The 23390-nt window shown below is 31.0% G+C and overlaps 1 protein-coding gene and 1 pseudogene across 1 annotated transcript; both read right to left on the bottom strand.

Annotated features, from left to right (window-relative positions):
• Nucleotides 1–1451: 1451 nt before the first annotated feature.
• LOC25500895 (ferric reduction oxidase 2-like) lies at nt 1452–5666 on the bottom strand (annotated as a pseudogene).
• Nucleotides 5667–13924: 8258 nt separating this feature from the next.
• LOC25500892 (uncharacterized) lies at nt 13925–15890 on the bottom strand. The gene is made up of 3 exons (XM_013589392.3): nt 15732–15890; nt 15577–15638; nt 13925–14369 (listed from the first exon to the last, which is right to left on the bottom strand). Exons 1-3 carry the CDS (start codon nt 15787–15789, stop codon nt 14241–14243), a joined length of 249 nt encoding a protein of 82 aa, XP_013444846.1. The 5' UTR covers nt 15790–15890; the 3' UTR covers nt 13925–14240.
• Between the last annotated feature and the right edge of the window lie 7500 nt (nt 15891–23390).

The raw sequence follows: 23390 nt of genomic DNA, 5'->3' as shown, positions 1-23390 counted from the left end.
CAAGGCAAGCTATTCCCCTCGTAGTAATTTTCTTGGGTCAAAATTGGGACATAATCCTAGTTTTGTCTGCCGTAGCATTTTCTGAATGGTGGTTAGGCATGGTACGAGGTGGAGAATTGGCAGTGGCTTTGATATTTCAATGATTGATGAACCTTGGATAGAAATGGGACTGCGTGCTCCCCCTGCAGCCCCGGATGCTTTGTCTCTTCAAGGTTATTCGGTAGGTCATTTGATTCATCAAGATACGAAGACTTGGAATGAAGAATTTGTAAGATTTATTTTTGAGGCAGGAACATCTCAACAAATATTGGATACGCCATTATTTCTGCAAGTGAATGAGGATAAAATGGTTTGGAAACCCGAGAAGAATGGACAATATTCGGTTAGGAGTGCTTACCGGGTTTGTGTGGAAGAGATTGTGGTCTGTGGATGTTTCTCATTTGCACAGAAATGGTTTTTGGGGTGGAATTTGGAATTTAAAAGTTCCACCTAAGGTTAAAAATATGCATGGCGAGTTTGTAGAGAGTGTTTACCTACTTGTGTGCGTTTGAAGTCCAGAGGAGAAACTGTCTGTTGTCTTGTGTTTTTTGTAATGACCCTCACGAGGACTGTTATCATATGTTTTTCCACTGTTGTACAGCAGTTGGTATTTGGAGAAGTACGGTTTTATGGCAGGTGATAGAACCGCTTCTGCATAGATTTGATGATGCGCCGGAAATTATATTCTATCTGTTGGAACATGGTACAACGGTGCAATCCGAACTACTTGTAACAATTATGTGGAGCATTTGGAAGAGTAGGAATAATAAATTATGGCAGCAAGTAACAGAATCAAATGGAAATATAATTGAGCGAGCAAAGCATCTTCTTGAAGATCGGAGAAATACAAAGAAGAAGCAGCAGGTGCAGGCTTATCAGCAAGGAAACGCAGCTGCTGTCATGAAGCCTATTATACAGCAGGTCACGGCAGGGAGAATTGAAGAGAACAGGTGGAAGAAACCAAGGTGTGGAAGGCTGAAATGTAACGTGGATGCTTCGTTCTCATCTTCCACTAACAAAGTGGGTGTTGGTATGTGCATAAGGGATGAAGAGGGACATTTTGTTCGTGCAAAAACAATGTGGCACAAACCGTTATGTTCGGTTGATATTGGAGAAGCTTTGGGGCTACATCACGATATTGGCAATGGTGATATCACAGAATTTGGGATCAATATGGATAGTAATAGGCACTATTGTTCTCTTTTTTTACCAAAATCTCATGTTGAGTTTTCTAGGAGACAGGCGAATAGGGTTGCTCATGAATTAGCAAAGGCAGCCCTTTATGAGCCTAGCTTCCGTATATTTGATGATGTTCCAACATGTATTGACGATTTGATATCTAATTAAATGCTATACGCATATTTCTTTCAACAAAAAAAAAAGTGGTGAACGTGACAATACTTTATTCCTCAGCCAAAGACTGGTTTAAACAGCGATGATACAATAATTTCTCTTCCTTGAATCAAGGAGAAATAATTAAAAAGGAAACAACTGAAAACCACTAGAAGCACTTAGTAATAATAGAAAAGAAAACAATTGAAGTACAAAGATTCTCCAAAATTGACAAACAAATTATACAGATTTTTGAATCATGAAAGATTTGCACCTTTTCTATTAGAATGAGCAAAATTACCAAGTAAAACTGATTGATTCAAAATGCAGATTTTCGACTAAACCAGATGAGCAAATGGATGAAACTTCCTGCCTCATTTGTTTAGGTCCTGAAACAAGAACTCCCACACTTGACCCTTTGATTTCAAATAGAAGTCCTGTAAAAAAAATAGTGATTTCAATTCATATTTTCTCAAGAGATAAATGACTTACTTTTAAGATCAGGTCTTTCACCATAATGCACATTGGTAGCTTCAACAAGTGACTGATTTGGAAGGCTTTCTAATTCTCTATCAGCATTGTAAATCATTGAACTTGGTGAGACTGTTGGTGATGACCCTTCCAAGTTCTGAATCTGTTTTGCTTCTTTAGCATTTTGTTTGTTCCACAAGACAGCTACACTTGAAACAACAGCTATCGACACACATATAACTAGCATGTTTAGGAATGCCCTTAAAGGATCCGGGAATATTGCATTTGTGTTATGATCGATAGGGAAAATGTAGTAACGAGTAATGACCCCGATTATAATAAGGAAGATGATGAAAGAGGATGAGATTATTGCGCCAAGCCAAAGCTAACTGTTTGGACCTAACATAGCATGTATTGGTTCATCGGATGGATTGGGCTTGAGCCATAGAGTTTGGGGATGAATTGGAGTATCTGGTTTAAACTCTTTGTCTCTTGTGATGTATGCCTCAATTTGTAATTGAATATTAGAAATGTCAGATGGTGTGCCAGAAATTGGTAAGATCAAATCAAGCATTGATAGACATGAAGTGTTCTCGAATGAAGAAATTAGGACAATGTTTGGTGTCTTGCATTTGAATGTAGTGCTAAGATATATTAGCTCTCTAATGATAGAGATAAATGGTGTGATGCCACTTCCTCCACTCACCATCACAAGTGTGTCATGCCTGATACAAGAACAAACAACAGTTACTATGTGAAACATCAATGAAATTATTTCTAACAAAGCATAAGACAATCTTATATATATACTTCAAATTGGTTTTAATTTTTTAAGATGTAGAGACCTTAGATAATTGGTTGAAGCAGGTCCATAAGGACCTTCAACAGATATTCCAAGGCGACCGATAGGCAAAGGATTTGAAAGCAACTGGTAGAGCTTCTGTGTCCAATTTCCTCCACATTTAATGACAACACTTGGCTTTTCTGGTTCCAATTTACTGTTAGAAGTAACAGTAAATGGATGCCATTGCAACTTTGATATGCTTGGTACATTTATGAACATCACACTTGTTGGATTATACGTCAATCCTGCCAAAAACATATCACATTAGCTCTTAAAAATTATAAGCTGAAAATAACTTATGAATAACTAATTTCTTTAAGCTCTCTCAAACAGTTGTGTTAGTAGATAAGCTCAAATAAAATAATTCGAATCGGCCTACGAGTTTACTTTAAGTTGATGTTAATTACCATGTCCCTTAGAGAAGTTGAGTTCTACACCTTCACATGGCAAAATACGAGATGAAACCAAACGAACTCCGCGCCTTGATTGTAAGAACCTTAGGAAACGATCAACCAAGAAGAGGTAGAAACTAGGGAGCATAGTGAAGGAAAAGGAAATGTCAACATGAAATATGTAGAAGATGATGAAGATTATGTAGAGGTGATGTGTGTAAAAAAAGAGCTCAAAGAATTTTCTCCTAATTCTTGGAATGGTTGCAATCCACAGGAACAAACCAGCAAGCAAAGATATCTCTCCAGCCAAATTTGATACTCCATCTTTGGTCCATATCAACATCTGCAATGAGTTAAAGCCATAGCCCCATGAGCTAAATACAATACTAAAGACAAAAATAATTTGAAAAGAAATTCATTGAGACTTGTATACATTTTCTTTTTTTTTTAATAAGGAAAAAATTTATGTGAATTGGGCTTTAGGCTAACTAAAGTGAATACAAACATCAAAATTCATAGAGCGTTAATAGAGGTGCTTATAGATCGCTTCTGTTGTTCAACGAACGTAAATAAATGTGCTTATAGATCACTCATTAACAGACTTTAGATAAATGTGTTGTCAGCGGAAACGTAAGTTGGACCGACTTCCTTGCCAGGTATGAGTATTTTATTTTTTTTTGAAAAGTCAATATTCAATCTAAGGACTACAAACTTATTCGTGTCTAATCTCACCGATCACTTGTGGGTGCCTCATTTAAAGTCAAAACAAAGCTTTATATGGACCAGTCCACCGAAATCGACATCATGGAAGTCGAACTTAAGACATTTAGAGAAACACATTCTAAGGTCTCAAGTCAACATCATCATACCAACTCAAGTGGGTTAACTCTCGTATACATTTTATTTAGCAACAAAATGATAATTTTCAAAAATGTATTAGTTTAATCTTAATCTTACTCTTGGGTTAACCCTTGTAAAAATAAATTAAAACATCATATCACAGGTAAGTATGGATCATAGTCTTAGTCTTGATTATAATTGATGACTAACTAGTAACTAACCTCTGACATTTGATTAGTAGATGCCCAATGGATGATGTAACAAATTCCATGAGTTGTGTAACTTGATTATAATTGAACGACACATAGATAATATTAGCAATACACCTTCTAACACATTCTTTAAAGTAATATTTTCATCTATTAATTAAAACTTATTTAAGTTTAATTAAATTTAGGTTCGATTCTCTTTGGTGTCAATTTAGGTGGATTAATTTTACTTCTAAAAAAAAAAAGTCTCACAAAATAAGGAACCCGCATAATTTGATAACTCTGTAAATTCAATCAATTAAGTTTTAAAGAAATGTGTTGATAGTACAATTAATATAATAAAAAACTTTTTTTTATGTATCTACGACTGCAATTGAAGTAGCATTCCATATGCTGTTTCTTGAACTATTATCAATACAATATTTTTAGTTATTGGAAAAAAGTTGATCATAGCTTTTCACAATATTTTGGTTCGCAACACATATTGTGATTGTTACCACAATTGCAATTCAATATTTATTTTTGCAAACCCAACCGTAATTAGGAACTTTAATCTTTAATAGGTACCACAACCACATGATATTTTTAAGGTTTAGGACTTTGGGTCTTCTATAAGATTAATTATGAAGTTGACGGTTGAATATAGTTTTTTTTTAATTAAGATTGAACTATCTTTCATATAAACCATTCCAAGAATCAAATTGATAATCTTTTTTTGAAAAAGAGATAAGTTGTCAACTTTTCAACATTGCATTGGGTGATTCAAAACCTTATTAATATGTATGATAAGATACACCATCTTGTCCTTTTTATAAACAAAATTATTTTACTTCACACATGTTAAGAAATTATTTATAAATTACAAAAACATTCTTATAAGCTATTTTTGAGACTGTTTTAAAACCGATGTGCAAATAAGTTGTAAAAGACCAAACAAGAAGTACAATGAACATGAGCAAAAATGCTATCTCTGTGATAGAAACAATTCCAAGAGGTCCTTTTACAAGCATTGGACGGTTCCATATGGTTGTCCCATGTTTCTTCCCATTGCGACTGATTGTACAAAAAAATTACATATATTAATTAGATTCATATATTAAAATCATACAATAGCACAAATAGGGATAACTAGATTAAGGTTAAAAAAATATTACATTTCTATGTTGCTCTCATTTGATGATTTTTTGGCTATGTGGAGATAGACACATCCCAAAGTAGCAATTAACAAGACTGGAAAAGTGTACATGAGGATCGTTTCACCTGAAATAAGAACAATTAATATTATATGAATATTATTATGTTAATTAATCAACATAAAGTAGTTAATGAACAAGCATGCATACAAAAAATGAAATGCATAATATTTGAATAAAAATATATACCTTGTGCACCAAAATAGGTAGGATCAGCTTTGCCACGGATTTTAGGAAACCATTTTAGATTGAAAGTATTTGTGGGCATCATTATCCAAATCATAATACAACCCAGAAATAATAGCACCACTAATAACCTTATTATAGATTGAGCCTCACGATTCATATTTTTTCCTTCTTTTGGGTCGTATGTAAAATAACTTGCAGTGTTGTATGTTTAGCTCCTACTGTGACAGCTAAATATGTTGAATCAACTAGGAAGGATGCTCTAATTGTCTTGTTACATGGTTTTTATTACGCTTGAAAAAAAAGTTTTTGCATCAGCTTCTTTGTCAAGCTAAGGTGGAAATAGAAGTTACATGGTTGCATTGAAAAATGCATCATCTATTAGAGTATGGCTGCTAGCAGCACTGGCTTTGACATATCATTGCTATCTTGTTTTATCAATTGGAGGTACGTAATAAAAATCTAATGTGCGAGTTAAATTTTAAAGAGAATTTGATTATAATTTATTCAATATTTCTATTTTTCTATGAACTGTCAGTGGTGCTTTGGGTATTAGTGAGGTTGGAAATTTTTTCAGTGGAATTTCCTTTCAATGCTCAAGTCCTTTTGAAATTGAAAACAAAATTAAGGTAAATTAATTTAGTACTAGATGTATGGGTTTTATGTAAGGATTTTATTTGATGTCGCAAGGAGTCCTAAATCCTACTCCCTCCGTCCCAAACTGTATGTCATTTTAGGAAAAAAAATTGTCACAAATTATATGTCACTTTACAATACCAATAAAACATTAATGTTACTTTTCCTATTATATCATTAACTATTTATTACTCTTTCTTCTTTCAATTCTTTCATTTAGAGTTTTTCTATTTACACCCCATGTTTTTCTGGTTACACCCAAATTTTCTTAAAAGTTTTTTATAATACCAAAATTGCCCTTTTATATAAATTTTCTTAAAACCCTAATTTTATTCATTGTCAGTGAGTTTCACCCTCTTTCACCCCACAAAGCGATCGATCAAACAATTTGATGTTCAATATCAATCTCCATGAAAATTAAAGAGTGAATCAAAATATTTTTCATCCATACTCAATTGAATGTAAGTAAGTGAATTTCTTCTTCTATTTGCTAGTTTCAATTTTTTTCCTTCAACTGCACTGATGCACTGTACGATTACAGTTTTAATTTACATTGGCAAGGTTAACTTAAATTCAGTTTAAGTAGGTTCATGTAAGTTTACATGAACCTACTTAAACTGAGTTTACATGAACCTACTTAAATTGAGTTTACATGAACCTACTTAAACTAAGTTTACATGAACCTACTTAAACTGAATTAACATGAACCTACTTAAACTGAGTTTACATGAACATACTTAAACTGAGTTTACATAAACCTACTTAAACTGAGTTTACATGAACCTACTTAAACTGAGACATGAACATACTTAAACTGAGACATGAACATACTTAAACTGAGTTTACATGAACCTACTTAAACTGAGTTTACATGACCTACTTAAATTTAAATTGAGTGTACATGGCTTAACTTACATAAACTGAGTTTACATGAACCTACTTAAATTAAGTTTACATGAACCTACTTAAACTGAGTTTACATGAACCTACTTAAATTAAGTTTACATGAACCTACTTAAACTGAGTTTACATGTGCATACTTAAACTGAGATGAACGTATAATCATTGAATAAGATTGAACTTTTAGATGTACACTTAAACTAAGTTTGCATGATCTACTTAAACTAAGTTTACATGACTTACTTAAACTTAGTTTACATGAACCTACTTAAACTGAGTTTAAGTTGGTACTTACTTAAATTTAGTTTACATGAACTTAATTTACATGACCTACTTAAACTCAGTTTACATGAACCTACTTAAACTGAGATTAAGTATATACACTTAAACTCAGTTTATATGACCTACTTCAACTAAGTTTTAGATTAAATTTTATGAAAGGGTAATCTTGTCATTTTGGGGTGCAACCATGATTAATTAGGGTGCAAGTAGAAAAACTCTTTCATTTATCTTTCTCATATCATTTATTAAGGACAATTTTGTAAAACAACTCATAATATCTCTTTCCCATACAATATTAATTATATTTCTTAATATGTGTGAAATGCTCAAAACGTCATATAATTTGGGACGGAGGGAGTAAAATGTGTTGAAAACATGTAGATTGGAGATATTGAAGGTGAGGTTATGGAAATTGGAATATTCAGAATCAAGGTGTTAACATCTCAGAATTTGCTCATACAAATACCAAATTTCAATTTTTCTAGTAAGGTATTTGTGTTATTTGTAGTTAATTCACACATGTTATTTGTAGGCAATTTGAACTTGTCATTATATTTATGTTATTTGCAGGATCTTTTACATATGTTAGATTATCATGCTGAGGTTCAGAAAATATCAATCAAAAACTTGAGTGTCTCAACATTTTAGCTATAATATTTGAAAAACAGGCCATGGCCAAAACAATCGAGTGGGGACGACGTTGCAACATGTTTTGTTGAAATAATGAAATGACAATATTTGTTATAATGTATTAAATTAAAATCATAGACAAAATCTTGACCAAAAAATATAATTCATAGACAATTTATATTATGTATTAAAACAAAAGTTTAATAAACCAAAACAATTTATCATGCATGCATCCAAAATAGGGGTGGGAATAGGTCAAGAGGCCTCTTAGGGCTTATAGGTTTGCCCAAACCTAACCTAGGTTAAGATTTATTTTAAGAGAAGAACGTATGTAAGAAAACAAAATGTGTGTGTTTACTCTTTAACTCATCTAAAATAAAAAAATTTATTGTTAATGTTCTCAATATAGTAACTATTAATTGTATTGTGATCAAAAATATATTTGGTGATCTCTTTAAAGAGATAGCTCTAGTGGTCCAACTATAAAATAAGCTTTCAACTATATTAGGTAAATAGACTAGGTAGGCTAATGAATAAATTTTGTTAAATGGGTCAGGTCAATTTAATGATAAGGCCTAGCCTGGACTGGCCCATTTCACTTATAATCCCAGTAAAAATATGGATCAATATTTCTAATATGGTAAAAAATTGATGTGAAACAAATATAAAGGTATAAATTGTCAAATATTATCTTAGTGACAAAGGAACAAATAATGTGGACTACTAGGAAACACTTGAGTGTTTTGGCGTGTTAGTTGTAATGTTTAAACAATTAGAATTGAAGTTAATCTTTGAAAAAAAAATAACTAATGACCAAAATAGTCTAAGTTTCAATGTGTTAGCAGTAATTTAATCAGTAAAATCTTTGGGAAAAAAAAAGTGATGCAATGGCTGAAACAGTAGTCTGTTTCACGCGTCATGTGTAATAATTACAAATAAAACGTACGTCAAATGTTGAAAAACTTGTCAAGTAACCGAGGAAGAAAACGACGATACACATTGATTGCAATAAATTTAAGTGTGTTCATGCTTTAACTGCTGTTATCATAAGTGTGTTCCTTGTACAGCTGTTAGTAAGAAAGTTTCAGCAGCATAATATTGAAGGTCCCAAGACAAACTTACGCCGTAGTGTAACAAGTTTGTCTCGTGAATCACTTAAGTGTGTTTGGGAAGTTGTAGACTACCCAATGATATCCTTTGTTCTTTTCTTGTTGTTCTCTCTATGGTTGGCAACTAATTCACATATTTAACTACATTTTTACTACTATTTCACTTTCCTTTTTATTTTCATGACAATTTATATATTTTTGCAGTGTTGTACATTTAGCTCCTACTGTGACAGCTAAATATGTTGAATCAACTAGGAAGGGTGCTCTAATTGTCTTCGTTACATGGTTTTTATTACGTTTGAAGAAGAAAAAAATTGCCTCAGTTTCTTTGTGAAGCCAAGGTGGAAATAGAAGTAACATGGTTGCATTGGAAAATGCATATTCTATTGAAGTATGGCTGCTAGTAGCACTGGCTTTGACTGAGCATTGCTATCTTGTTTTATCAATTGGAGGGATTTCAGGTACGTAATAAAAATCTAATGTACAAGTTAAATTTTAAAGAGAATCTGATGATAATTTATTCAATATTTCTATTTTTCTAGAAGTGTTTTGGGTATTAGTGAGGATGGAAAATTTTTCAGTGGAATTTCCTTTCAATGCTCAAGTCCTTTTGATATTGGAAACAAAATTAAGGTAAATTAATTTAGTACTAGATGTAAGGGTTTTATGTAAGGATTTTATTTGATGTTGCAAGGAGTCCTAAATCCTAAAATGTGTTGAAAACGTGTAGATTGGAGATATTGAAGGTGAGGTTATGGAAATTGGAATATTCAGAACCAAGGTATTAACATCTCAGAATTTGCTCATACAAATACCAAATTTCAATTTTTCTAGTAAGGTATTTGTGTTATTTGTAGTTAATTCACACATGTTATTTGTAGGCAATTTGAGCTTCTCATTATATTTATGTTATTTGTAGGATCTTTCACATATGTTAGATTATCATGTTGAGGTTCAAAAAATATCAATCAAAAACTTGAGTGTCTCAACATTTTAGCTATAATATTTGAAAAACAGGCCATAGCCAAAACAATCGAGTGGGGACGATGTTGCAACATGTTTTGTTGAAATAAGGAAATGACAATATTTGTTATAATGTATTAAATTAAAATCATAGACAAAATCTTGACCAAAAAATATAATTCATAGACAATTTATATTATGTATTTAAACAAAAGTTTAATAAACCAAAACAATTTACCATGCCTGCATCCAAATTAGGGGTGGGAATAGGTCAAGAGGCCTCTTAGGGCTTATAGCCTTGCCCAAATCTAACCTAGGTTAAGATTTATTTTAAAAGAAGAACGTATGTAAGAAAGCAGAATGTGTCTCTTTACTCTTTAGCTCATCCAAAATAAAAAATTTATTGTTAATGTTCTCAATAGTAACTATTAATTGTATTGTGATAAAAAAATATGGTTGCTCCTCAATACTCACGTATAATATATAGGATTTGGGGGCGTGATTCAATTTTCCTATTGACAATGACCAAACTTCAGGGGAATTTCATCGGGAAAAAAGCTTCAAAGGATTTTTTCCCCTATCTTTTCTACACAATTTTTTATTTTTTTCAAACTATACAACATAATCTTAAGGAAAATGTTAATTATCTTGAATGTCTAAGTTTCTTTTAGATGGAGTGGTAAATATTACAAGTAATTCATACACAAAAGTGAGATTTTATATTTGAGCATAGGACACCATGAATATCATAGTTTGACATTTTATTAGCCAAACTACAACTTATGAGTTAAATATCATAGTATTTGCTTACACTTTGATAGGGAATGTGAGACAAACTAGTTAATGTTTATAGATGAGAGTTAGAAACACTCTCTTCCCAACGCTTACTCTAACATTCGCTATGTTATTGTGTAAAATCAATGTGATCGTCTCCACATTATATGTGTAACTTATACAATATGCTTTCTAAGCATACATGATTTATATATATATTTCCTAAATATGTACATAAAAACAGACATACATAGGGAGAGTAACAACGAGAATCAAACATTATCTCATGGATAAAACGCGGTCTCCAAATCATTAATCTCTAATTTTTTGATATTTGTCCTCTCTCCATGTTTAAACCACGAGGTATGTTATTTGAACACCACTTTTTGTACAACTTATGGGACAATCAAGAATATAGAAAGAAATGTATGTTTTGACACGAAAACCAAAACAATAGAGAGAGAAAGTAATAGCATAATGAGTGTATGAAAGATAGGGTTGTCTCAAAAATTGTAAGAAAATGGTTGTACAAATATCATTTCTCTTAAACCACATAAATCTAGATTCCACCACCATCCACTCTCACCCCCATTTGAAGTTGTTGTCTGATTTTTTCTTTTTAGATTCTTATTTTTTATAAAAGTTGTAACAAACTTAGTCAACACTCTTAAAGTGATTATTTTTTAAAAAAGGTTATTATTTAAAAAACTATAACAAACTGGTTCAAATTATAAGATCACAAATTATTTTATTAAAACAATAATTACCTATTTTATTCTTTGTATTAAATTAAATAGTTGTATTTTTTTTTTTGGTGTGAACTCTGGTATTTTATGTTGAGACGGTTAGAGATTAATATTTCCAAATACCATGATTGTTTATGAGGTTGACATATTTCAACAAATGATGTTTTTTGTTGATATTATTCCATATTTCCATATGCATCAATCTAAAACAATACTCATAGTTAAACATTCAAGAGACCATATTATTCACAAGAATACCGCATCATATTAGTTATTATTATTTTGACACATATTAATTGTTTATTGTTATTATTATTTTGACACATATTAATTGTTTATTGTTAGCATAGAAAGTTGAAGAAAATGATTTCTTTTAACACTGCAATTTCTTTGTTTCTCCTTCAAACTACTAAGTCACCTTATTACTCTTTACGCATCATTTTAGATAATTAGGTGTAGTATACTTTATATTTGTTTTTGGTAATCATTTTTTTTTTAAATGAGTTCGGATGCTTATCTCATTAGAGTTAGAGTATTTTAAGACTCGGGAATGCTACCATTCCATTTATTTATTATTTGAAATTTTGAATAGGCCATTCCATCCCATTTATTATGACAATGTACTAGCTATCTTAAATATTACTATAATTACATTACATGATTTAATAATTAGAATAAAGGTATTCCAAGAGTTTGATCTAGTAGTAAAAAAAAACATGTTTTGGATTTGGAGGTTTCGGATTCAAGATTCGTTAGTGTCATTAGAAACAGGTAAATATAAATCTCTTTGTAAATGTTATTTAGTTCGAATGTCTTGTTTGTCTTTGACCAGGAGGCAGTATTTACTCACCCTAAATTTGTTTAGTAAAAAATTAAATTAAATTATCGAGCAAATAAACGAAGAAAAGAAAAATATGGTGTAGAGTATAATGATAGAGTAATGATACATGTACCACCTCATGTGGCAATACACCCTTTACACCCATACAAAATTCTGACACGTGGCAATCTGGACCCCACACAAATAGAAGATAAAGTGTGGTTGTGAGATGAACTTACCAAAATATCCCTAATACATAGGGTGTACAATGGGATGTAGGAATAAAGGGTGTTCATGTAACATTTTCCATAATGATATGGTGTTATAATTGGATCTAACAGCGTTTGCGGTATATAATGACAGTTTGGGTACAACCTAGTGTGCTTTTGAGTTTGTTGTACGTTAATTTTGAGGGGTGGGGTAATTCAAACCTTGTTTGTTAGGTTAGGCATGCAAAATGAGAATGGGTCCAAAACTGAGAGTAGGTTCGGCCACATAATTTATAAATTTCACTTCTTATTCTAACGTCATTAGTGGCTACATGAAGAAAGGAAGCAGAAGTTGCCAAAGCATAAGATAGAAATGATACATGCTCACTTCTAGTGACCTTAAAAACATTGCCATCTAAATAATCACACATGTACTTGGTGATTTGTTGGAAATCTCAGCAAGCTCAATGGAGAGCAAAGACTTTCCCCTTATCAAAATGTCACCACAATCACTCTTAACAATTTGAAGCTCTCTTTTGATGGAATGTTGCATTAGTGTAAAGTGGGTGATTTAAGGACAATAAGGAACTCAATGAAGGTGTACCCAATATTACTCCTCAATTCAAACTTTTGAGAATTAGGTTTTAGAAATTATGCTCTCACCTAGTTCATTTCAATTGTTGTAATCCTTCCCGTAACATAAATCATGATAAGTTGGAGAATGAAAGAGCTGATAAATGATATTCATATATTGCATTTATAGAACATTTTTCACCTTCTATTTTATATATTAAATTGTGCATTTTAAGCTTCCATAAGTAATTCTCAAGTCCAATAACACTATGCAACTTGCAGTACATTAACCTGACAGACACTGTTTTCTTTTTTTCGTGATTAAGGTGAACAATGGTTAATGATGAATAGCAGCTGTTTCAACATTCCCTCACACCCTCCCCCAAGAAATATAAATTTGAAACACACTTTATTTATAACACTCAATTACTCGCTCTCAACCACAACAGAAAAATGCACATATTCAAGTGTCTACAAAAATAGCATAAAGTTACTTCAGGTTGTAGCCAAATTGTCACAAGTGAAATCAATCTATTTTTACTGGTATATGTTTCCAGCAAAAACCAAAAACCAGTTGCTGAACTCTAGGAGCATTCGGACACTAGCTGTTTCATGTTACAACACACTAATCGGTTCACATGTTGACCTGTTTGACAAGTAAAACTGATAACCCCTTTAAGTTCAGATTCATTGATGTGAATATCATATTTATTTGTAATAGCAAAATAATTGCCTGTGGAGACATTGTCAAATCAGACGGCCACAAAAAGGATTCGTTATCCTTAAAATGGTATCCCTTTCCAGTGGTGAATTTCATTCTGTGGATGTTCTGTTTTCTAGTGTGTAAAATTTCATCAATCAATTACAAGAAATAAAGATGAAAAGTACATAGTTGATTTGAGACAGAATTGCAAGAGAAAGACAGCAACTACAATAAGATTAGTTACCAATATACAACATCTCAAACCCTCATAGTCAAATAACTTAACACAAAAAAGAATACAAAAACAGAACCTCAAAACAACTATGTCATCTATTAATTTCACTTCATCGGCATCAGCACAAAAGCACACAGGACCTCACAATGCCGCCTTATTTGTCGAGCTCCATTGCCTGCGCAGCTTTAGCTTTCGACAGAGCTGACAACCTGGTCTTCAAGTATTTCTTTCCCACCTTAAATCCACTTCCACCACCCTTCTTTTTCTTGTCACTACCATCAACCTAAACAAATTTTCCAACAAAAACAAAACCATACAACCATTAATCCTCAAGATTCACACAAACACTCACAAAACAACAATTCAACCTCTCTAATCTCAACTTTTAGTTTTCCTTCCAAGTTTTAAATCTAATATCCAGCTTTAATTGCACAATCACACACATAATATGTAGGCACCTATGAATCACCGCCACTTTAGATTGAAAGTGTTCTAATATGGGTCAACGCCTGACCACAAGTATGTCCCAAAGGGCTCCTCGCACAAGGAATCATTGGGGTTGTGATACCGGCTACCACACATGAGGCCAAGCATAAACAGCTAACCTGGTCCGTGGCACTAATCGCTCACGGGACCAGGCACTCACAGTTGTCCAAGTAAAGGTACAGAGACCAAAACCTTTAAACCTACTCTATAAATACTAGCTCATGGACATTAGGTCAGGTATGCTCACTTTTACCCACATACACTTATCATTCCACTGCGCTTGCTAACTTGTCTGTCGGAGCGTGTGCAGATACACCACCCTCATTCGCCCAGAGAAAAAGGCTGCAGTCGACAGAGGGGCCCTACTCAGGCCATTAAATGCCAACACCCAAGGATCTCAAGTCTGGCAGGATTAGAAAGTGTCTGGTATTTGACACTGACACATCTAATAACATTCGATTACTTTTATTTTCATAGATTATTATCGGTGTCTATGTCACGCGTGTTCTATGCTTCTTAGTTAGCGACATTCATTCAACTTATTAACATATTTGTTCATATCCATTTTATGTTCATCAAACACTTCAAACTCAACACCTAATTTTAAGCTACTATAAAGTATAAACTCATGTACTATCGAATGCTATGAAATAGCAAAAAGTAGATTATGGTTGACCCACTATCTCAATAATAAAAAAGTTCACAACTTTGGCATAAAAAATCAAATTAAATCTAAAACAAATATAGGAAACCCAAACTCACCAATATCATTTAAAAAACAAAATCATACCAATTTATGTTCATCAACTAACTTCACTATAATTCAGTTCAATCAAACACTGCAAACTTTGCATGGAGATTATGGTTGACCCATTATCCCGTTAAACAAAAAGTTCACAACTTTGGCATAAAAAACTAAATTAAATCAAAAAAATATACAAAACCCAAAATCAAATATTATCTTTTTTCAAAAAATGAAGTAAAAATCAAAAGCAAGCTCTTACTTTCATCTTGTTTTTCTTCGCTTGGAGCTTCTTTTCTTTCTTCTCCTTCTCAAGTTTTTCTCCTGAAAGAAATCGTTACAAAAATGAAATCAGAATGTGAAAAATTAGAAGATTAGGTTTGAAATTGGGGGGCAAAATCGAAGGTGAGGGTGTACTTCGGAGTTCGAATTCGTGCTGTCTCTTTCTCTTAGCGAGGTCGTTCTTCTTCGACATTTTTGCTTCGTATGTTGCAGTCTCAAATATGCTGTTGATTTTCAGAAAACCCTAATTTGTATGAATTTGGGAAAACCTTTTCTCTTCTAAGAATTTTGAGTTATTTTGCATTTGGTCCTTCAATTTTACCGGATTTATATGGTTTCCCTCTGAACCATAGAAAAAAATTCCATAATTTTTAAATATAATTTTTTTTTTCTCTCTCAAAAAAAAAATATATATATATAATTGTTTTTCTTATAATAGAATTGAAAAAGTGATATATTATAGACTTAGGTACCGTTTGGCCAGATTTTTTTTCGGTCTAAAAGCTACTTTAAAACAAAGTTAAAATAAACCTTTTTAAAGAAAAAGTTAAAGCTGTTTGGTTTCTTTATTTTTTTTAGTTCTAAAGTTATTTTTAAGTTAAAAGTTGTTTGGTAAAATATTGTACAAAAATTTGAATTTGTTATTTTTTTTTGTGGTGTCTGGGGTTCGAACCTGCGACCTTGCATATATTTATACATTGTCTATATCAACTGAGCTAAGCTAGAGAATAATTTGTTTTTTCTTTTCCAATTATATTGTATAACAAATTTTGTTATAAGAATATCATATTTTTGGTGTCATTTAAAAAGATAAGAATTTATATTATATGATATTATATTTGTTATATTGTTGGTGTCATTGAAAAATATATGTTTAGTTTTTTTAATGAGAAAAAGATATGCATAGTTTGTTACAATATAAATGTGTAAAAAGTTGGAAAAATATTAGAGTTTTGAAGGCCAACTTGACCCTCTTTAAAATAATAGTTGTCTTAAAGGTGAATTTTCATAAGATCTTATTGGTGGGTGTTAATGCGGCGGAGTCCTGGTTCATTGGATGCAGTGGGAATAAGGTGTGTACTGTTACAGACTCTAGAGATATGGAGATTCAAATAATTGGGGAATTTAATGTGATGTTGTTAAGAAAATGGTGTTGGAGGTTACATGTTGATTAGGGTGGGTTGTGATTCGAAGTGTTGACCGCTGAATATGGGTCATACGGGGGTCAATGTTTATAGGAGGTGGTAATTATGAGCCTGTTTTATGGTAGGATTTATGTCGGGTTAAGGAGGGAGTAGAGGAGAGTGTGAGGAGGTGGTTTAAGGAAGATTTATTGAAACGTGTTTGAAATAAAGAAGATACTTCTTTTTGGAAAGATCCCTGAGCAGAAGGGGGACTTTTGTTGATACTTGATGGATTTAGGTGTTTTTTAGATATTCATGTTGATTGCAATATTTCAGTGGCGGAGATGAGGATGTTAGGATGGAGGGTTAAGTCCCAAGAACGGATCCCTTCAAGGCTGCCAGCCCAGCTAATTTTTTTTTTTTTTTTTTTTTTTTATATTCAATCTCAAATTTTATATCATATATGTTTAATATGGAAACATAATTATATATGACGTATTGGTCTAGTGGTCAAGTGCATGTTTTCCTAACTCATAGTCTTGGGTTCAAGTTAGGACTATTGTTTTTGTCATTTTTTTAAAAGAATTAATTAATATAACATAAATGTAAAAATGAACATGACGGAATTGACACGGCATAAACTTCAATAATAACTCATCAACCACTAGACTACCGTGTTTGATATGTTTTATTGGTTGCAACATTATCATATATTAAAAGTTTGTAAATTACTCGTACATAATCAATAAATACATATAAAGGGATACAATTTTTGGGTGAGATTTTTTATTTCGAATTGCCCATTTATTTAAAATATTTTTATCTTTTTATAATGTTATTTAAGTTGTACAATTAAAAAATGTTAAATTCCACTAAAATATGAACAATTTTTTATTTTTAGTGTAATTAATTTCGCTAAAATAATTAGCCACATTGATAATTTCATCCCAAATCCGTTCATGGTCGGGGGGTCAAGGTGAAGGCTTTTTGTTTGGGAGGAGGATCAGATTATTATGTATTGTTCTTTGGTGGATAATGTATCTGATAATAGGACATGGAAACACGATCCTGAATAAGGATACTCAATTAAAGAAGTTTATCGTATTTTGTCTCAAGAAGTGCAAAAGGGCAGTGTGCCTTTTACGGAGCTCATTTGTAACAAAGCAGTGCCGCTTAAAGTCCCACTTTTTGCATGGAGAGTTTTGAATAAGAGGATTGTGACTAAGGACAATTTGGTCTGCACGTGGATTTCTTCATACTGGTTCTTTTTTGTGTCGTAGGGGCTTCGGGAAGGAAGAAATTATTAATCATCTTTTTTTTATTGTCCATTTTTTAGATGCATTTGGTCTTCATTGTTGAATAGTTCGAGGATTTCTTGTTATACCAATTGATACATGCACGCATGCTATGCAACTTGGTGGACATAATTTCTTTCGAATGGATATTCATCATTGTTTGCAAGTGGTTTGGTTGGTTTGTATTTAGGTCATTTGAAAGGAGCGAAATTAACAGATTTTTTCTAACAAGAATTTGTCTCTTGAGCATTTGATTGATAGGATTAAGCTGCATTCTTGGTGGTGGTTGAAGGCGCAAAGACCTACTTTCCTTTTTTACTTTAGTTCTTGATGGTGTAACCCTTTGTTTTTGGTGGTTATTCCCCACCTTGATGTTGTTCTTGTGGTTCCTTATTCTATCTTTTTTGTTTATATTTTTCGATTTTGTTGATTTTTATTTCAGGCACACCTTGTGCTTGAGTGGTTTTAGCCTTTTAATTAATATATTTCTTTTGGCTTCTTATAAAAAGATATATAATTGGTTTTAAAAATAAATGTGAGAATGATGTAATTTAATTATTGTTATAGGGGTGTAACAAAAAAAATGCTTAACTAGCAAAAATCAGCAAATTAATAGGAACAACAAAAAGAATTAAGTTATAGGGGAGTACTATGTTTATGTATATATCGTAAAAATTTGTCACAAATGCGGTTTATATCCTTGTACATGAAAAGTATGACAAGTGACATCCGTAAATAATAACAAAATAAGACTAGAATTAATTCATAACAGAGTCCACCACTAGAATTAGTTAATGGAGCATGAGAAACTCTGTTGGAATTGCTAAATGCACAATCATTTTGTGTTTTCCCTAAAGCATGACAACTACAAATAAAAATGATTACAAAAAAATATTTTATAAGCATCATTATGTGGAAAGATACATTTATTATCAAATTATACTAAGTTAAAGATAAGCTACAAATCTCAATGTATATGGTAAAAAAATAGTTACGTTTTATTATTTTCTAAGTCAACTTGAACAAAGGGTAAAACTAAAAATGAAAAAGCTTCAAAATTAAGTTTTGAAGTCAACAAGACTCGAAAACTACATTAGTGACACCACGGTGTTTGGCTTCGATATTAGATTAAGATAATGTTGGTTGTTGTTTGACAGCCCAAGAGATTAAATTATCCAAACAAGATAACTCTAATAAACTTTAAAAGTAAACTTATTGTTGGGGAGATCTGGGAACGTCATCGAGCTAAATGTTTAGGATTCGAGAGAGACATCAGACTCTTACCCAAAATCTTAAAGCATTAGACATATGTGTCTCCTCTCTTATATATCCAACTTTCTTTCATTCTTAGTCGACGTGGGACATAATGACTCACACTTGATTACCCAACACTTATTAAGATGGAGTTCTCTTGATCTAATTTACATTCGATAAACTACACACTAAATCATATATTCATTGATTAAAAAACTACGTTAACAATACCATAGTACTCGGCTTCAATGCTAGATTGAGAGAAAATTGAATGTTGTTTCGCATAACAAAATATTAAATTATCAAGACAAGTTAACTGGAATAAACTTTAGGGAAATGCTGACTAGTGTCTCTCGGACACTGGTTAAGAAGACTAACTAGTTAAAGAGATTATTATAGTAAAATATTTTTGGAATTTGTGTAGTCAAACTCATAAAAGTGTAAAAAGTATTATTTTTAATACAATTCTTTTTTGTTTTCCTTAACCATTATCTAGGAGACACTAGAGTTAACATAGTCCTATATGTGTTTGGATTCAGGGTTTAGGATGAGAAGGGAGGGGAGGGTTTACTTTTCATTTTTAAATTACAAATTATATAACATGTTTTTCTAAAATAAATTAAGTGTGATTAAAGTATTATATGATCGTTTATCATGTTAATATGTTAACTTTTTAAAAAACATTTCATAGTATCCTTAATTTAAGAATGAAAAGTAAACCCTCCCTCCCTTCCTCTCCTAAATCCTCCATCCAAAACACACTCTAAACTTTAAAATTAATTTTATTAAGGAGTTTTGTTGATCTTATTTACATTCAATAAACAATGTTATCTGACCCTAAACTTTTTGTGTTGTTTTTTTTTTCTTCCTTTCTTCTTTTCCTTTCTTTTCTTTTCATTTTGCATTGTAACAAAAAAAAAAAACTGCGTTATAAATGATATCTTCATTAGTTGGTTGCTATGTGAAACACTGGTCTGAGTGTTGTTCTCCACCTTTGATAAAGTCTGGCCCCAGGTAAGTTCAATATGAAACTTCCAAAACAATTGGCGGTGAATATTATATTATTGTTGATTTTATATATTTTTCGTTTTCAATGTGTCAATTTCATATTTTTTTTGTACTGTTATATCTTCATGTGTTATTATAAAAATAATAATAATAATAATAATATATTTATAAAAGAAATCAGATAGTATAAATTTAGAACTTCAATCTTCACCAATGGTGAGTTGAGCTAAAAGGATAGTCCCTCCACAAAATGATGAATTAAATTTTTATTAGACATGTAAAATAAGAGAACAATAAATGAGTTGAATGTATTATCATAAAAATGAATTTAATGTAACATAATTTTTTGATAAATTTATATAAAATGTGAGTTGATTAATTTTTTTACACAATTGCGAGTTGTACGATGAATTTGAGGTTAAAAAATGATTGGAGACAATACATTTAAATTCAATCTTCATGTTAAATCAAAACACTTTTTTTTAATTTAAATTAAGATTAAAACAAATTGATCCTATTCGAGAAATATATAAACCACTGAAAACACTTTTTTTCTAAAAGCCCCGGTCAAATGTTTAAGTTTAAGCAAACATATTGGATTCAAATCTAGGCATGAGTTCGAAGAATTAGTGTTTGTAATTGTACACAATGAATACCTAATTTATACTAAAACATATCAAAATCAATTATGTATTTTTAGAATTAGTTTCATATCTCGTAAATGTTGAGTCTAAGCATGTATTTACTATACAATAATTCAAGATCTGTTTTTTGAAGTGTAAAACAATCTGTGACGTGATTGATTTCAAGTAGAATTGTTTTTACTTTTAGAATTGATTTTACTTAAAGCAAAAATTTGTAGATTTTGAATATAGAATTGATTTTTACACACAAATCCCTTTATATCAATTTTTTTAAGAATATTTTTTGTCACACCAAACATACAATGAGTAATGTTAGGAACACTCTCTTTTGAACACTCTCTTTAACACTCACTCTCTTAATAGCCGAAACTAGTGTATGTCCCACTATTTTAAGTGAAACCAATTTTCAATGTGTGAGACCCACCTTGATTTAAGCCAATAATGAGGTGAGTGTATGAAAGAGTGTTGAAAAGAAAGTGTTGCGACATTACTCAACATACAATAAAGTTGTTGTAAAAGACCTACCCAAATAAAGTTAAGACTTTGTATTGTTATACAAAGTTCTTTTTTGCTTTTCTGATTTGACAATTAAAATTACTCTCGATTGAAAAGTCACACTTATTCAATAAGATTACTCTCGACTATAATTACGAGTTATAGTAAAGATAAATTGTTAAAAAAAAATTGAATTTAAATAATGATTGATTTGACCAAACTTTATATATATTTTAACTGAAGTTTAAACAACCAAAACCGAAAAATAAATTCTTTCGGAAAAAGAAAACCGAGAAGTAGAGAGTTAAAATACAAAATTGAATAAAAACATTTTCATATTGCCCCTCCACAAATCAGATATAATAAAATTAGAATTTCAGTCTTCACCAATGGTGAGTTGAGCTAAAAGGATAATGCCTCCACAAAATGATGAATTAATTTTTTATTAGGCATGTAAAATAAGAGAACAATAAATGAGCTGAATGTATAATTAATTAATTATTATAAAAATGAATTTAATGTAACATAACTTTTTGATAAATTTATGTAAAATGTGAGTTGATCAATTTTTTTTTTACACAATTGTGAGTTGTACAATGAGCTTGAAGTTAAAAATGTTTGGAGACAATATATTTAAATTTCATCTTTATGTTAAATTTTGTTTTTATTCTATATAAAGATAAATACAGTTATTGTACCAAAAAAGAAGATAAAAACAATTATACGTGGGGGGAAAATAAGGGTTGAAGTGCCAAGATGTCATTTTCTTTTCCTCAAAAAAAAAATGTCATTTTTTTAAAAAGATGATAAGATAAACTGTCATGTTAACTCCCTCATAATTGACCAAATAATAATAAATAACATTTGCATTTGAAAAAATCAAATATACTAAAATTGTTTTTCGTGTCTACAAAAAGTGAATTGAAACTTCCTTAAAAAAAAGAAGTGCATTGAAACATGCACTAGCAATAGCCAATATTAATTATAAATGAATTTAATTTTTTTAGAAAAAAAATGTTAAAATCTTCATATTTGGATACATTCATATATATATATATAAGCGACTTGAACACTAATATACCAAAATCAAAATTCAATTCAAGAGACAGAAATTAAAAAAATCTAACTTTTAATTTAAATTAACACTAAAGCAAATTGATCCTATTCAAGAAATAAACCACCGAAAAACACTTTTTTTAAAAAACCCCACTCGAATATTTAGGTTTAAGCAAATGTATTGGATTCAAATCTAGGTATCAGTTGAAAGAATTAGTGTTTGCATTGTACACAATAAATACCTAATTTATATTAAAAGCATATCAAAATCACTTATGTATTTCTAGAATTAGTTTCATATCTGGTAAACGTTGAGTCTAAGCATGCATTTACTATACAATAATTCAAGAGCTATTTTCTAAAGTGCACAACTAACTCCGATGTATTTGATTGCTTTTAAGTAGAATTGATTTTACTTACATAATTGATTATACTTGAAGCTAAAATTTGTAGATTTTGATTATAAAATTGATTTTCATATGTAAATCCCTTTATATCAATTCTTTTAAAAATAATTTTTGTTACACCAAACATACAATAAAATTGTTGTAAAAGACCTAACCAAATAAAGTTAAAACTTTGTATTGTTATGCAAAGTTCTTTTTTGCTTTTCTGATTTGACAATTAAAAATCTTGATTGAAAAGTCACACTTATTCAATAAGATTACTCTTGATTATAATTATGAATTATAGTAAAGATAAATTGTTCAAGAAAAAAATTGAATTTGAATAATGGTTGATTTAACCGTACTTTATATATCTTTTAACCGAATTTTGAACGGGTTAAGATCCTCTTCATTTATCACCCTCTCAATTTCTACCAATTATCACCCTTTCCAAAAAAAATTCCCCAAAATTTTGAGGTTTAGAAATATAATTTGGATTGCTTCACCTTTGAGTTGGTCACAATAAAGTGAT

Source organism: Medicago truncatula, chromosome 8 (assembly GCF_003473485.1).
Source record: "Medicago truncatula cultivar Jemalong A17 chromosome 8, MtrunA17r5.0-ANR, whole genome shotgun sequence".
NCBI lineage: Eukaryota > Viridiplantae > Streptophyta > Magnoliopsida > Fabales > Fabaceae > Medicago > Medicago truncatula.
Note: the sequence above shows the minus strand (reverse complement) of the source record. Positions and strands in the feature narration are given on the sequence as shown.